General features: G+C 39.4%; 1 protein-coding gene across 1 annotated transcript; it reads right to left on the bottom strand.

The window, feature by feature from the left end:
• Positions 1 to 13781: 13781 nt before the first annotated feature.
• Positions 13782 to 14741, bottom strand: OR1C1 (olfactory receptor family 1 subfamily C member 1). Its single transcript, XM_001096487.5, has one exon. It carries the CDS (start codon positions 14739 to 14741, stop codon positions 13782 to 13784), a length of 960 nt encoding a protein of 319 aa, XP_001096487.4.
• Between the last annotated feature and the right edge of the window lie 1178 nt (positions 14742 to 15919).

Here is a 15919-nt window from a genome sequence, read left to right as displayed (position 1 = left end):
CATCTTTCAAATTAGAAGAGTTATTCTCACATACAACATCAGCTTTTCATAATCATCTAAACCATATGGTTACATAGTCTGGCAATAATATTGGACATCTAGAGTAAGAGTTCTCATGAAAAATCTGGTGGCACTCATTGGAGTGCTACTGAGAAGTGCCCTTATGCCCAGATCGAGTGTGTGGTAAGGCCAGTAGTGTTCCACTTGTAGACACTGGGAAGAAGTATGCCTTGTATGTATCACCCTAGTGGGAGCTCCTTTGTTTCTGACAACTGGACAGGATGCTGGGACATTGGAGATAAACGTGGACACTCCCAGGAAAACCAAATGTATGGTCATTCTTAACAAAGGTGATATCTGAAATGCTATGTGAGATGACATGTAGAATCAATTCTCAAATTAAAGGGACTAGGTAGAGGTGATAGTTGCACAACCTTGTGAATGTACTAAATGCCTCTGAATTGTACAAGCTATAATGGTTGATTTCATGTTATGTGAATGTCACAACACCAATAAGACAAAACTAAAACCAAACAAGTCTCTTTTCCTCTTTTCTTCCCCAAATCTACTAACATTTCCTAGCATAGTGTGCATCCTTGTCATCTGGAGACAGATATATTAAAACTCAACTTTACTATATATCAATACATATATTTTTTAATATTAAAACAAGTTCCTGGGTGCACTGAGTAAAAGTACTCACACTAAAGAGCTTAGAATAAATTTGGGTATAGGGAGGCAATATAATATTTTTTGGAAAGGGAAATATCTAAGCTGTATTTGAGAGGATGAAGAGGAATAAACCTGAAAAAGAGAGAGAAAGACCAGAATGAAGGCTGAGAGGAAAGCAAAACTAAACAAAACCAGTGAAGGCTGGGAGAAGATGAGAACCTGATCTAGGAGGGAAACTACAGTGAACTGTGTCCTGAAACACATAAGGGAAAAGCTTGGGCAGAGGGGTAAAGGCTGGGCAAAATTTTGAGAGGCTGAAAACACACAGGGAGATGAAGCTTTGCTTGCTTGCTTCATCTTTGGCATGAAGAGAAAGTAGCTACAGGGCCTTTCTATCACATGGCTAAGCTATTAGATATGTTTAGAGAGGCAAAAACAACAGCCAAGAAAATCGAGGTTACTCTCAATAACAATTTCAGATATTATAACGTCTGGATATGCAACTCCCTGTGATTTTAAGTCTGCTTTGCCTTCCTACAGTAATGATTATTTTCCTGTTGTGGTGGACGTAGTCCAGATCACCTAGGCCTAAGATTGCTGCAGAGGAGCTCTAATTCTCTGCTTAGATGCTCTCCCAGCCCCATTGGCCTGTGATGGTGCTTATTTCGGCTGTGATTTGACATTCTCTCTCTAAGTCTTTGATATCTGCTGTCTTCCCAAGCTGTGCATCATGAGGTAGATTTCCTTCATTCGTATATATATACATACACACACACACATATACACACACATATATATATAAAACTTTAAGTTCTGGGATAAAATATATATATATATTGTTTTACTTTAACTTCTGGGATACATATGCTGAAAGTGCAGGTTTGTTACATAGGTATACAAGTGTCACGGTGGTTTCCTGCACCTTTCTCCCTGTCATCTAGATTTTAAGCCCCGCATACATCAAGTATTTTGTCCTAATGCTCTCCCTCCCTTTGTCCCCACCCCCCACAGGCCCAGGTGTGTGATGTTCCCCTCCCGGTGTCCATGAGTTCTCATTGTTCAACTCCCACTTATGAGTGAGAACATGCGGTGTTTGGTTTTCTGTTCCTGTGTCAGTTTGCTGAGGATGATAGTTTCCAGCTTCAACTTACTGCTTTTTACGCTGCATAATATTCCATGGTGTACATGTGCCACATTTTCTTTATCCAGTTTATCACTGATGGGGATAGATTTCTGTCTTTAGAATAGGGGCGGATCACGAGGTCAGGAGATGGAGACCATCCTGGCTAACACGGTGAAAGCCCGTCTCTATTACAAAATACAAAAATTAGCCGGGCGAGGTGGCGGTGCCTGTAGTCCCAGCTACTCGGGAGGCTGAGGCAGGAGAATGGCGGGAACCCGGGAGGTGGAGCTTGCAGTGAGCTGAGATCCGGCCACTGCACTCCAGCCTGGGCGACAGAGCGAGACTCCGTCTCAAAAAAAAAAAAAAAAAAGAATATGGCTTCCTGTGTGGCCTACCCTGGACAGAAGCAAGTGGTTAACACATGAATGAATGGGCGCTACTCACATCTTTCTCTGTTGCCACAAAATTTTGTTATTCTCCCTATTTTCCCTATCTTTAAAAGTTTTAGGCCCCTGTGCCTGCCAGACCTTGGCGGTCCCGTGACCCCTGGGAGCCCCTGGCCATCCCGACCTAGAGGCACGCGTGGGGCCGCACAGCCTCTCAGCGGTTGCCGGGTGGTGCCCGGGAGGGCGTGGGCCAGAGAGGGCGCTCTTTGTGGCGGTAGGTGTGTTAAGATGGCGGCCGTGGCTACGGAGGAGGGGAGCGGGAGGCGGAGGAGGTGCGAGAGGGGAAGCAGCATGGAGAGGGGAAAGGAGAAGGCGGGGGAAGGCGGGGGGGGGGGGGGGAAGGCGGGGGGGGGGGGGAAGGCGGGGAAGGCGGGGGAAGGCGAAGGGGAAAAGGGGAAGGGGGAAAAGGGGAAGGGGGAAAAGGGGAAGGGGGAAAGGCAGGGGCCACCAGTTGCCATGATTCCAGTGTTATTTTTTATAGAAATAGGAAAAAAATCCAAAAACTTGTATGGAACCACAAAAGACTGCAAATAACCACAGCAATCTTGAGCAATAAATAAATAAATAAATAATGAAGAAAACAACAACAGAAAAATGAAAACAAAGCTGCCAAAGCTGCAGGCATCATGCCACCTGATCTAAAAATATAATGCAGATATATCTGACCATTTTTAAATAAGATTGTTATTTTGCTATTTGAGGTGATTGCATTCCTTGTATACTCTGGGTATTAATTATCTTTCAAATAAATGGTTTGCAAATATTTTCTCTTTTTCTGTAGGCTCTTTTCACTCTTTTGTTTCCTTTGTTATGCATAAGCTTTTTTAGTTTGATATGATCCCATTTGTTTATTTTTGCTTTTGTTGCCTGTGCTTTTGAGGTCTTATTCATAAAGTGATTTCACAGACCAACTCTTGAAGTATTTTGCCTATTTTTTCTTTTAGTAGTTTTGTTGTTTCTGGTCTTAAATTTAAGTCTTCAATCCATTTTGAATTTTGTATAGGGCAAGAGGTGGGGATCTAGTTTCATTCACCTGCTGATGGATATTCAGTTTTCCCAGCACCATTTACTGAAGAGACTGGCCTTTCCCCAGTGAGTGCTCTTGGTGCCTTTGTCAAAAACCAGTTGACTGTAGATACGCGAATGAATTTTTGGGTTTTTGTATTCTGTTTCATTTGTCTGTTTCTATTTTTATGCCAGTACTATGCTGTTTGATTACTGTAGTTTTATACTTATATTGGTTTTAACTTTTAGGTTCAGGAGTACATGTGTAGATTTGTTATATAGGTAAATTGCATGTTGTGGGAGTTTGGTGTACAGATTATTTTGCTACTCAGGTAATAGGCCTAGCACTCAATAGGTAGTTTTTTGATTCTCATGTTCCTTCCCCTACCCTCAAGTAGGCCCTTGTATCTGTTGTTCTATATTTTGAAGTTTGGTAGTGTGATGTCTCCATTTTATTTGTTATTTTTGCCCAGGATTGCATGAGATATTTGGGGTCTTTTGTGATTCTATACAAATTTTAAGGTTTTTCTTTCTATTTCTGTGAAGAATGTCATTGGTATTTTGCTAGAGATTGCATTGACTCTGTAGATTACCTTGGGTAGCATAGCAATCTTTTTTTTTTTTTCTTTTTAATTATTATTATACTTTAAGTTTTAGGGTACATGTGCATAACGTGCAGGTTTGTTACATATGTATACTTGTGCCATGTTGCTGTGCTGCACCCATCAACGCGTCAGCACCCAACAACTCGTCATTTACATCAGGTATAACTCCCAATGCAATCCTTCCTCCCTCCCCCCTCCCCATGATAGGCCCAGGTGTGTGATGTTCCCCTTCCCGAGTCCAAGTGATCTCATTGTTCAGTTCCCACCTATGAGTGAGAACATGCGGTGTTTGGTTTTCTGTTCTTGTGATAGTTTGCTAAGAATGATGGTTTCCAGCTGCATCCATGTCCCTACAAAGGACACAAACTCATCCTTTTTGATGGCTGCATAGTATTCCATGGTGTATATGTGCCACATTTTCTTAATCCAGTCTGTCACTGATGGACATTTGGGTTGATTCCAAGTCATTGCTATTGTGAATAGTGCCGCAATGAACATACGTGTACATGTGTCTTTATAGCAGCAAGATTTATAATCCTTTGGGTATATCCCCAGTAATGGGATGGCTGGGTCATATGGTACATTTAGTTCTAGATCCTTGAGGAATCGCCATACTGTTTTCCATAATGGTTGAACTAGTTTACAATCCCACCAACAGTGTAAAAGTGTTCCTATTTCTCCACATCCTCTCCAGCACCTGTTGTTTCCTGACTTTTGAATGATTGCCATTCTAACTGGTGTGAGATGGTATCTCATTGTGGTTTTGATTTGCATTTCTCTGATGGCCAGTGATGATGAGCATTTTTTCATGTGTCTGTTGGCTGTATGAATGTCTTCTTTTGAGAAATGTCTGTTCATATCCTTTGCCCACTTTTTGATGAGGTTGTTTGTTTTTTTCTTGTAAATTTGTTTGAGTTCTTTGTAGGTTCTGGATATTAGCCCTTTGTCAGATGAGTAGATTGCAAAAATTTTCTCCCATTCTGTAGGTTGCCTGTTCACTCTGATGGTAGTTTCTTTTGCTGTGCAGAAGCTCTTTAGTTTAATGAGATCCCATTTGTCAATTTTGGCTTTTGCTGCTGTTGCTTTTGGTGTTTTAGACATGAAGTCTTTGCCCATGCCTATGTCCTGAATGGTACTACCTAGGTTTTCCTCTAGGATTTTTATGGTATTAGGTCTAACATTTAAGTCTCTAATCCATCTTGAATTAATTTTCATATAAGGAGTAAGGAAAGGATCCAGTTTCAGCTTTCTACTTATGGCTAGCCAATTTTCCCAGCACCATTTATTAAATAGGGAATCCTTTCCCCATTTCTTGTTTCTCTCAGGTTTGTTAAAGATCAGATGGCTGTAGATGTGTGGTATTATTTCTGAGGACTCTGTTCAGTTCCATTGGTCCATATCTCTGTTTTGGTACCAGTACCATGCTGTTTTGGTTACTGTAGCCTTGTAGTATAGTTTGAAGTCAAGTAGCGTGATGCCTCCAGCTTTGTTCTTTTGACTTAGGATTGTCTTGGAGATGCAGGCTCTTTTTTGGTTCCATATGAACTTTAAAGCAGTTTTTTCCAATTCTGTGAAGAAACTCATTGGTAGCTTGATGGGGATGGCATTGAATGTATAAATAACCTTGGGCAGTATGGCCATTTTCACGATATTGATTCTTCCTATCCATGAGCATGGTATGTTCTTCCATTTGTTTGTGTCCTCTTTTATGTCACTGAGCAGTGGTTTGTAGTTCTCCTTGAAGAGGTCCTTTACATCCCTTGTAAGTTGGATTCCTAGGTATTTTATTCTCTTTGAAGCAATTGTGAATGGAAGTTCATTCCTGATTTGGCTCTCTGTTTGTCTGTTACTGGTTATAAGAATGCTTGTGATTTTTGCACATTAATTTTGTATCCTGAGACTTTGCTGAAGTTGCTTATCAGCTTAAGGAGATTTTGGGCTGAGACAATGGGGTTTTCTAAATATACAATCATGTCATCTGCAAAGAGGGACAATTTGACTTCTTCTTTTCCTAACTGAATACCCTTGATTTCTTTCTCTTGCCTGATTGCCCTAGCCAGAACTTCCAACACTATGTTGAATAGGAGTGGTGAGAGAGGGCATCCCTGTCTTGTGCCAGTTTTCAAAGGGCATTTTTCCAGTTTTTGCCCATTCAGTATGATATTGGCTGTGGGTTTGTCATAAATAGCTCTTATTATTTTGAGATACGTTCCATCAATACCGAATTTATTGAGCGTTTTTAGCATGAAGGGCTGTTGAATTTTGTCAAAAGCCTTTTCTGCATCTATTGAGATAATCATGTGGTTCTTGTCTTTGGTTCTGTTTATATGCTGGATTATGTTTATTGATTTGCGAATGTTGAACCAGCCTTGCATCCCAGGGATGAAGCCCACTTGATCATGGTGGATAAGCTTTTTGATGTGCTGCTGGATCCGGTTTGCCAGTATTTTATTGAGGATTTTTGCATCGATGTTCATCAGGGATATTGGTCTAAAATTCCCTTTTTTTGTTGTGTCTCTGCCAGGCTTTGGTATCAGGATGATGTTGGCCTCATAAAATGAGTTAGGGAGGATTCCCTCTTTTTCTATTGATTGGAATAGTTTCAGAAGGAATGGTACCAGCTCCTCCTTGTACCTCTAGTAGAATTCAGCTGTGAATCCATCTGGTCCTGGACTTTTTTTCGTTGGTAGGCTATTAATTATTGCCTCAATTTCAGAGCCTGCTATTGGTCTATTCAGGGATTCAACTTCTTCCTGGTTTAGTCGTGGAAGAGTGTAAGTGTCCAGGAAATTATCCATTTCTTCTAGATTTTGTAGTTTATTTGCTTAGAGGTGTTTATAGTATTCTCTGATGGTAGTTTGTATTTCTGTGGGGTCGGTGGTGATATCCCCTTTATCATTTTTAATTGCGTCGATTTGATTCTTCTCTCTTTTCTTCTTTATTAGTCTTGCTAGCGGTCTGTCAATTTTGTTGATCTTTTCAAAAAACCAACTCCTGGATTCATTGATTTTTTGGAGGGTTTTTTGTGTCTCTATCTCCTTCAGTTCTGCTCTGATATAAGTTATTTCTTGCCTTCTGCTAGCTTTAGAATGTGTTTGCTCTTGCTTCTCTAGTTCTTTTAATTGTGATGTTAGAGTGTCAATTTTAGATCTTTCCTGCTTTCTCTTGTGGGCATTTAGTGCTATAAATTTCCCTCTACACACTGCTTTAAATGTGTCCCAGAGATTCTGGTATGTTGTATCTTTGTTTTCATTGGTTTCAAAGAACATCTTTATTTCTGCCTTCATTTCGTTATGTACCCAGTAGTCATTCCGGAGCAGGTTGTTCAGTTTCCATGTAGTTGAGCAGTTTTGATTGAGTTTCTTAGTCCTGAGTTCTAGTTTGATTGCACTGTGGTCTGAGAGACAGTTTGTTATAATTTCTGTTCTTGTACATTTGCTGAGGAGTGCTTTACTTCCAATTATGTGGTCAATTTTGGAATAAGTGCGATGTGGTGCTGAGAAGAATGTATATTCTGTTGATTTGGGGTGGAGAGTTCTATAGATGTCTATTAGGTCTGCTTGGTGCAGAGATGAGTTCAATTCCTGGATATTCTTGTTAACTTTCTGTCTCGTTGATCTGTCTAATGTTGACAGTGGAGTGTTGAAGTCTCTCATTATTATTGTATGGGACTGTAAGTCTCTTTGTAAGTCTCTAAGGACTTGCTTTATGAATCTGGGTGCTCCTGTATTGGGTGCATATATATTTAGGATAGTTAGCTCTTCCTGTTGAATTGATCCCTTTACCATTATGTAATGGCCTTCTTTGTCTCTTTTGATCTTTGATGGTTTAAAGTCTGTTTTATCAGAGACTAGTATTGCAATCCCTGCTTTCTTTTGTTCTCCATTTGCTTGGTAAATCTTCCTCCATCCCTTTATTTTGAGCCTATGTATGTCTCTGCATGTGAGGTGGGTCTCCTGAATACAGCAGACTGATGGGTCTTGACTCTATCCAGTTTGCCAGTCTGTGTCTTTTAATTGGAGCATTTAGTCCATTTACATTTAAGGTTAATATTGTTATGTGTGAACTTGATCCTGCCATTATGATATTAACTGGTTATTTTGCTCGTTAGTTGATGCAGTTTCTTCCTAGCCTTGATGGTCTTTACATTTTGGCCTGTTTTTGCAATGGCTGGTACCGGTTGTTCCTTTCCATGTTGAGTGCTTCCTTCAGGGTCTCTTGTAAGGCAGGCCTAGTGGTGACAAAATCTCTAAGCATTTGCTTATCTGTAAAGGATTTTACATCTCCTTCACTTATGAAACTTAGTTTGGCTGGATATGAAATTCTGGGTTTAAAATTCTTTTCTTTAAGAATGTTGAATATTGGCCCCCACTCTCTTCTGGCTTGTAGAGTTTCTGCCAAGAGATCTGCTGTTAGTCTGATGGGCTTCCCTTTGTGGGTAACCCGACCTTTCTCTCTGGCTGCCCTTAAGATTTTTTCCTTCATTTCAACTTTGGTGAATCTGGCAATTATGTGTCTTGGAGTTGCTCTTCTCGAGGAGTATCTTTGTGGCGTTCTCTGTATTTCCTGGATTTGAATGTTGGCCTGCCCTACTAGGTTGGGGAAGTTCTCCTGGATGATATCCTGAAGAGTGTTTTCCAACTTGGTTCCATTTTCCCCCTCACTTTCAGGCACCCCAATCAGACGTAGATTTGGTCTTTTTACACAATCCCATACTTCTTGCAGGCTTTGTTCATTTCTTTTTCTTCTTTTTTCTTTTGGTTTCTCTTCTCGCTTCATTTCGTTCATTTGATCCTCAGTCGCTGATACTCTTTCTTCCAGTTGATCGAGTCGGTTACTGAAGCTTGTACATTTGTCACGTATTTCTCGTGTCATGGTTCTCATCTCTTTCATTTCGTTTATGACCTTCTCTGCATTAATTACTCTAGCCATCAATTCTTCCACTTTTTTTTTAAAGATTTTTAGTTTCTTTGCGCTGGGTGCGTAATTCCTCCTTTAGCTCTGAGAAGCTTGATGGACTGAAGCCTTCTTCTCTCATCTCGTCAAAGTCATTCTCCGTCAAGCTTTGATCCGTTGCTGGCGATGAGCTGCGCTCCTTTGCAGGGGGAGATACGCTCTTATTTTTTGAATTTCCAGCTTTTCTGCCCTGCTTTTTCCCCATCTTTGTGGTTTTATCTGCCTCTGGTCTTTGATGATGGTGATGTACTGATGGGGTTTTGGTGTAGGTGTCTTTCCTGTTTGATAGTTTTCCTTCTAACAGTCAGGACCCTCAGCTGTAGGTCTGTTGGAGATTGCTTGAGGTCCACTCCAGACCCTGTTTGCCTGGGTGTCAGCAGCAGAGGCTGCAGAAGATAGAATATTGCTGAACGGCGAGTGTACCTGTCTGATTCTTGCTTTGGAGGCTTCCTCTCAGGGGTGTACTCCACCCTGTGAGGTGTGGGGTGTCAGACTGCCCCTAGTGGAGGATGTCTCCCAGTTAGGCTACTCAGGGGTCAGGGACCCACTTGAGCAGGCAGTCTGTCCCTTTTCAGATCTCAACCTCCGTGTTGGGAGATCCACTGCTCTCTTCAAAGCTGTCAGACAGAGTCGTTTGTGTCTGCAGAGGTTTCTGCTGCTTTTGTTGTTATCTGTGCCCTGTCCCCAGAGGTGGAGTCTACAGAGACAGGCAGGTTTCCTTAAGCTGCTGTGAGCTCCACCCAGTTCGAGCTTCCCCGCAGCTTTGTTTACCTATTTAAGCCTCAGCAATGGCAGGCGCCCCTCCCCCAGCCTCACTGCTGCCTTGCGGTTAGATTGCAGACTGCTGTGCTAGCAATGAGGGAGGCTCCGTGGGCGTGGGACCCTCCCGGCCAGGTGTGGGATATGATCTCCTGGTGTGCCTGTTTGCTTAAAGCGCAGTATTGGGGTGGGAGTTACCCGATTTTCCAGGTGTTGTGTGTCTCAGTTCCCCTGGCTAGGAAAAGGGATTCCCTTCCCCCTTGCGCTTCCCAGGTGAGGCAATGCCTTGCCCTGCTTCAGCTCTCGCTGGTCGGGCTGCAGCAGCTGACCAGCACCGATGGTCCGGCACTCCCCAGTGAGATGAACCCAGTACCTCAGTTGAAAATGCAGAAATCACCGGTCCTCTGTGTTGCTCGCGCTGGGAGTTGGAGACTGGAGCTGTTCCTATTCGGCCATCTTGCTCCGCCCCCCCGGCAATCTTAACAAATTAACATGGAATGAATTTAAATAATCTTTTCATTTGTGTGTGTCCTCTTCAATTTCTTTTATCAGAGTTTAGTCGTGTTCCTTGTAGAGATCCTTCACCTCCTCGGTTAAATTTATTCCTAGGTATTTTATTTTATTTTAGTCTAGTTTAGTTTTGTAGCTCTTATAAATGGATGGCCTTCTTGATTTTTTTCAGCTAGTTTATTGTTCGTGTATAGAAACATTACCAGTTTTCATATGTTGAGTTTGCATCCTACAATTTTATTGAATTTCTTTATCAATTCTAAGAGTTTTTTGGTAGAGTCTTCAGGATTTTCTTTTTTTTAAATTTAATTTTTTTTTATTATTATACTTTAAGTTCTAGGGTACATGTCCATAACGTGCAGGTTTTGTTACATATGCATACTTGTGCCATGTTGGTGTGCTGCACCCATCAACTCGTCAGCACCCATCAACTCGTCAGCACCCATCGACTCGTCATTTACATCAGGTATAACTCCCAATGCAATCCCTCCCCACTTCCCCCTCCCCATAATAGGCCCCGGTGTGTGATGTTCCCCTTCCCGAGTCCAAGTGATCTCATTGTTCAGTTCCCACCTATGAGCAAGAACATGCAGTGTTTGGTTTTCTGTTCTTGCGATAGTTTGCTGAGAATGATGGTTTCCAGCTGATTATATAACATCTTGTTATCTGTAAACAGGGACAATTTGACTTCCTGTTTTCCAATTTGGATGCCCTTTCTTTCTTTTTCCTCATTGCTCTAGCTAGAAGAGGCATTTTTCAAAAGAAGACATACAAATGGCCAACAAATATATGAAAAGAATGTTCATTACTCATTATCAGAGAAATACAAATTAAAAACCCAATGAAGTATTTTCTTACTCTAATTAGGATGGCTATTATCAATAAAACAAGAAATAACAAATGCTGGTAAGGATGCAGAGAAAAGAGAACTCTCATAAACTGTTGGTGACAATGTAAACTAGTACAGCCACTAAGGAAAACAGAGCAAAAGTTTCTCAAAAAAGTACAGATAGAGCTACCATATGATCCAGCAATCCCACTACTGGGCATTTATCCACAGGAAAGGATATCAGTATATATTGAAGAGACGTCTGCAATCCCATGAGACGATTGCACAATATTCACAATAGCCAATTGCAGCCCGATTCACAATAGCCAAACTATGGAATCAACCTGGGTGCCCAACAACAGATGACTGGATAAAGAAAATGTAGACTATCTATACAATGGCATACTGTTCAACTATAAAAAAGGAAGGAAACCCGGTTATTCACAGCAACATGGATGGTACTGGAGGTAATTGTGTTAAGTGCAATAAGCCAGGGACAGAAATATAAACACTGTGTGTAGTGTTCTTACTCATATGTGAAAGCTAAAAATAAGTTAATGTCATAGGAATAAAAAAGTAGAACAGAGGATAATGGAGGCTGAGAAGGGTAGGGAGAAGGTTTTGATAAATAATCGAAAAACTCAAGGAGGTTTTGATAAGTAATTCAAATTACAGCCAGGCAGGAGGAATAAGTTTGGGGTGTTTTTTTTTTTTTTTCCTTGAGACAGAGTCTCGCTCTGTCACCCGGGCTGGAGTACAGTGGTGCAATCTCAGCTCACTGCAACCCCTGCCTCCCAGGTTCTCCTTCCATCAACCTTCCAAGTAGCTGGGATTATAGACAGGTGCCACCACTCCTGGGCCAGGAGGCCCAGCCAACTGGTTTTTTTTTGTTTTTTTTTTTTTACTTTAGTAGAGATGGGGCTTCATTCACCATCTCAGCCAGGCTGGTCTCAAACTTTTGACTCCAGGTGACCTGCCCACCTTCGACTCCCAAAGTGCAGGTGGGCACCACTGTGCTGACCCCCACGTTCTAATGTTCTATAGCAGTGTAGAATATCTATATTTAATAATATATATTTAATATTGCATAATCATATATTATTTATTATATATAATTATATATGATATATATTATGTATGATATATTACATATATTATATATTATGAAATTATATAATTATATATGATATATGTAATATGTCATATATAATACTTTATATAATTATATAGATAATAATTTTAATTATATATAATTATATATAATTTATATTATTAATATATAATTATACATATTTTATTTACAATTATATTTATATTTATTATGTATAAATAATATTTATATTTTTATATTTATAATTTTAATTTATAATTATAAATATATTTGTAATTTTAAATATAATATTTATATTTTCTATATTTATAATTATAAATATGATAATTATTATATAATATTACATATTATAGAATGTATAATAATATATTATATATACATTATGTATTAAATATTATATCGTTATATATTATTGTATATATTATATAATATAAAATTTATATAATATATAATATAAAATATAGTATATATAATATACAATAATGTATAATGATATATAATATATCTATATTTAATAATATATAGTTTCAAATACCTGGAAGGATATTTGATGTTTTCAACATAAACAAGTAATAAATGTTTGAGATGATGAATATGTCAATTACCTTGATCTGATACCTGTACATTATATTTATCAAAACATCCCTGTGTACTCTATATGTACAATTATTTTATGTCAATTAAAGTTTAAAATGCAATAAAAAGACACAGTAATCAAAAATGGCATGGTACTGGCATAAAAATAGACACATAGAAATAAATTGATACATTCATGGTCAATTGATCTTTGACAAAGGTGCCAAGGACACACAATGTGGAATGGACCATCTTAGTTCATTCTCAGATATAAAATTGTAGAAAGGAACCAGAATAGGTTGAATAAACAACTAGATTGGATTGGATTGTTACTATCTTAAATGGAATCTATTTAGTTGAATGACCTCAAATATAATTATTTTTGTATATGGTATGTTAATTTTTTGTTAGGAAAGCAAGATAAAATAAAACCCAAGGGATTGGGCATGAGGCTTTGTTTTGAAAGAAGTTAATATATTCCCCATATGAAAAATGGAACTGAGAACCTGATCTCTTCTCTAAAAATGTTGTATACCAAAAGCACTCCTAGTTGTTGGAGGAGATCAGCTAGCCCCTGCCCTATAAAGGTGGCTGGGAAATTCTGAGTTCCTCCATGCCTGAGACCAATTAGGGACACGCATGACAAGGACATGAGTCAATAGAATAAAATCATTGACTGTATTTGAAGTGAGAGGGGATTGGAGGAAAGCATACATACTTTAAAACTTGAATAAATTATTTTAGTGATTTTTTAAGAAGACTCACTATTTAAAATGTGAGAACTTTGATATTCTACCACATTGTGGAATTAACATTAGAATTTATGCTCCTTTAATTCTAAATCTGAACTCACAGACAAGAAGTTTAGGAAAATTTATCTTAATATGTAGCATTTGGGAACTATATCACAGAGATTTTCATCACTAAGGTATATTTGTACTGGAGTCAGAAACTATTTATCAGCTATGAGTTGTGTGCAGACTATTTAACTTCCCTAAGATTCACTTTCTATATAAAGAATGCTATATAGTTTTTAGATGTTTACTCAGAGGATTTAATGTGATAATTCACATAAAGTACTTACAATTTCCAGCATAAGGGAGACATTTAATAGCAGTTGGTTTCTCTTCTCACTGTTATTGTGAGCATCTAGTCACACTTTCTTATCACCACATTAGCATTATTTAATTCAGTCACTGAGGTCATTATTGCGCTGAAAGACTGTGCACTTGAAAAGCATTTTCTGAAGTCCTCTCTTCATATCCCTGTTCCTTATGGTATAGATGAAAGGATTCAGCATCGGGGCCACCACTGAATACATGACGGTTGACACAGTGTCACTCTCAGGCGTATGGGAGGATGAAGGACTGAAGTAGACAGCGATGGCTGTGCCATAAAACACCACCACCACTGACAGGTGGCAGCTACAGGTGGAAACAGCTCTCTGCTTCCCCTGAGTAGAGGTGATCTTCAGAACAGTGGAGAAGATAATTCCATAAGATATGAGGATACAGACAAGGGGCGTGATAGCCAATAGACCTCCTACTGCAAAAATGATCATTACGTTGAAGGAGACGTCAGAGCAAGAGAGCTGCAGGAGAGGGTTGAGATCACAGAAGAAATGATGGATGATATTGGAGGCACAGAAGGACAGCCGTGCTGTTAAGACAGTATGCAGGAGGGCATGGAGGTAAGTAACAAGCCACAGTCCAGCCATTAGCTGGACACAAAGGCACAGGTTCATTGTGGCAGTGTAATGTAAGGGGTGGCAAATCGCCACATATCTATCATATGCCATCACACACAGAAGGAGGCTGTCCATATTCACAAAAGTAACGAAGAAGAAGAGCTGACTGAGGCAGCCTGCAAAAGAGATAGTCTTGGTGCCAGTCAAGATATTCACTACCATTTGGGGGACAGTAGTCGACGTAAAACAAATGTCAACGAAGGCCAAGTTACTAAGGAAGAAATACATAGGGGAATGAAGGCGCGAGTCAAAGCCAATGGTCACAATGATGAGCATGTTCCCCAAGGTGGTGGCTAAATACATACAGAGAAAGAGCACAGACAGGAGGTGCTGCTGCTCTGCTGAACTAGGGAGTCCCAGAAGGACGAATTCCCTGACGACTGTTAGATTTCTTTTTTCCATGTTCCCAAGAAATCTAGAAAAAGAAATTATTAAATTGTAAAATCCAGCAGTGTCAAGTCTCTTTTGAGAGAGAGAGAAAGTGAGAAAGAGAGAGAGAGAGAGAGTGTGTGTGTGTGTGTGTGTGCGCACGCATGCAGATAAGTTCCATCCAAACTCGTGCTTGCTTGAATGCTTGCCAGTTATATCTTGTGTTTATGATAGTCTGTCTTCATAGTCACATAGACATGCTGGATACATCAGTATCAACTTCTTTCAAGATTGATTTCTTCCTTCAAAAGAAAATGCAAATTATGTGAATAATAACCATTTTAATTGGGTTATTTTGCCTTGTCTATAGTAATCATGTAATTCATATCGACTTTATATGTAAGGTTATTTGTTATTTTTTAGTAGTCAAGCTATTTACTCTTACCCAGTAGAAATAGTTACCTTTAATAAATAATTTTCCTCCTAATCTGATGCTTATACTTGTGATGGAAGATATCCTCATGTTAGCTTTCTTTTCTTTTAACGTATTTGGTCACTGATAATTGCAAGCTCACCTCTGTTCCTTGGGTTGACCATTGCTGTTTTGGTCTCTGATGGTCATTTGGTGGAGCCTCTGACTTGTGTAGTAAGTTATCGAGAGCCCAGTGCTTATGGCCTGTGCTTTCAGGACCCTTCCTTATGGCATCTTGGGTGTACTACATTCTCTAGAAGGTGCCAGTATTCTCCCATACCTGTCAACATTTTTCAGAGTGTTTTGCATCTTGAGGTCCCTCACTGTACTCTCCAAATTGTCATTTCTGTATCAATCCCATTTATACCTTCCTTTTAGTTATAAAAATTATCTTTATAACAAGCAAGCAAACCTACGTCATTCATGTAATCCATATTTTCCTTCAGCAAACATTTATTGAGCAACTTCTATGATCCAGGTGCTGCGCACAATTTAGTACCAAAGTTTTTTCTAACTGAAGCAAAATTTGTGATGCCTTCCCAAACATTCTCTTTGACACCTGAGGCCTTTCTAGTCTTTTCAAACTTACATTATTTCAGTTTATGTTGTTTAAGTCATATGGCTATCAAGTAAAGGGCATGTTGTAGAAGTGGGAAGAGATTTGGGATTTTTAGTCCAAGTATCATTATTTTCTCACAATATTCCAAGAGTTATCTAGGACTTCTATTTTATTGATTTT

Source organism: Macaca mulatta, chromosome 1 (genome assembly GCF_049350105.2).
Source record: "Macaca mulatta isolate MMU2019108-1 chromosome 1, T2T-MMU8v2.0, whole genome shotgun sequence".
Lineage (NCBI taxonomy): Eukaryota > Metazoa > Chordata > Mammalia > Primates > Cercopithecidae > Macaca > Macaca mulatta.
The sequence above is the reverse complement of the archived record's forward strand: the minus strand, read 5'-3'. Positions and strand labels throughout refer to the sequence as shown.

Bases quoted from the DNA above. Each gene is read 5' to 3' on its own strand.
- OR1C1 (XM_001096487.5), bottom strand. From the start codon at position 14,741: ATGGAAAAAAGAAATCTAACAGTCGTCAGGGAATTCGTCCTTCTGGGA.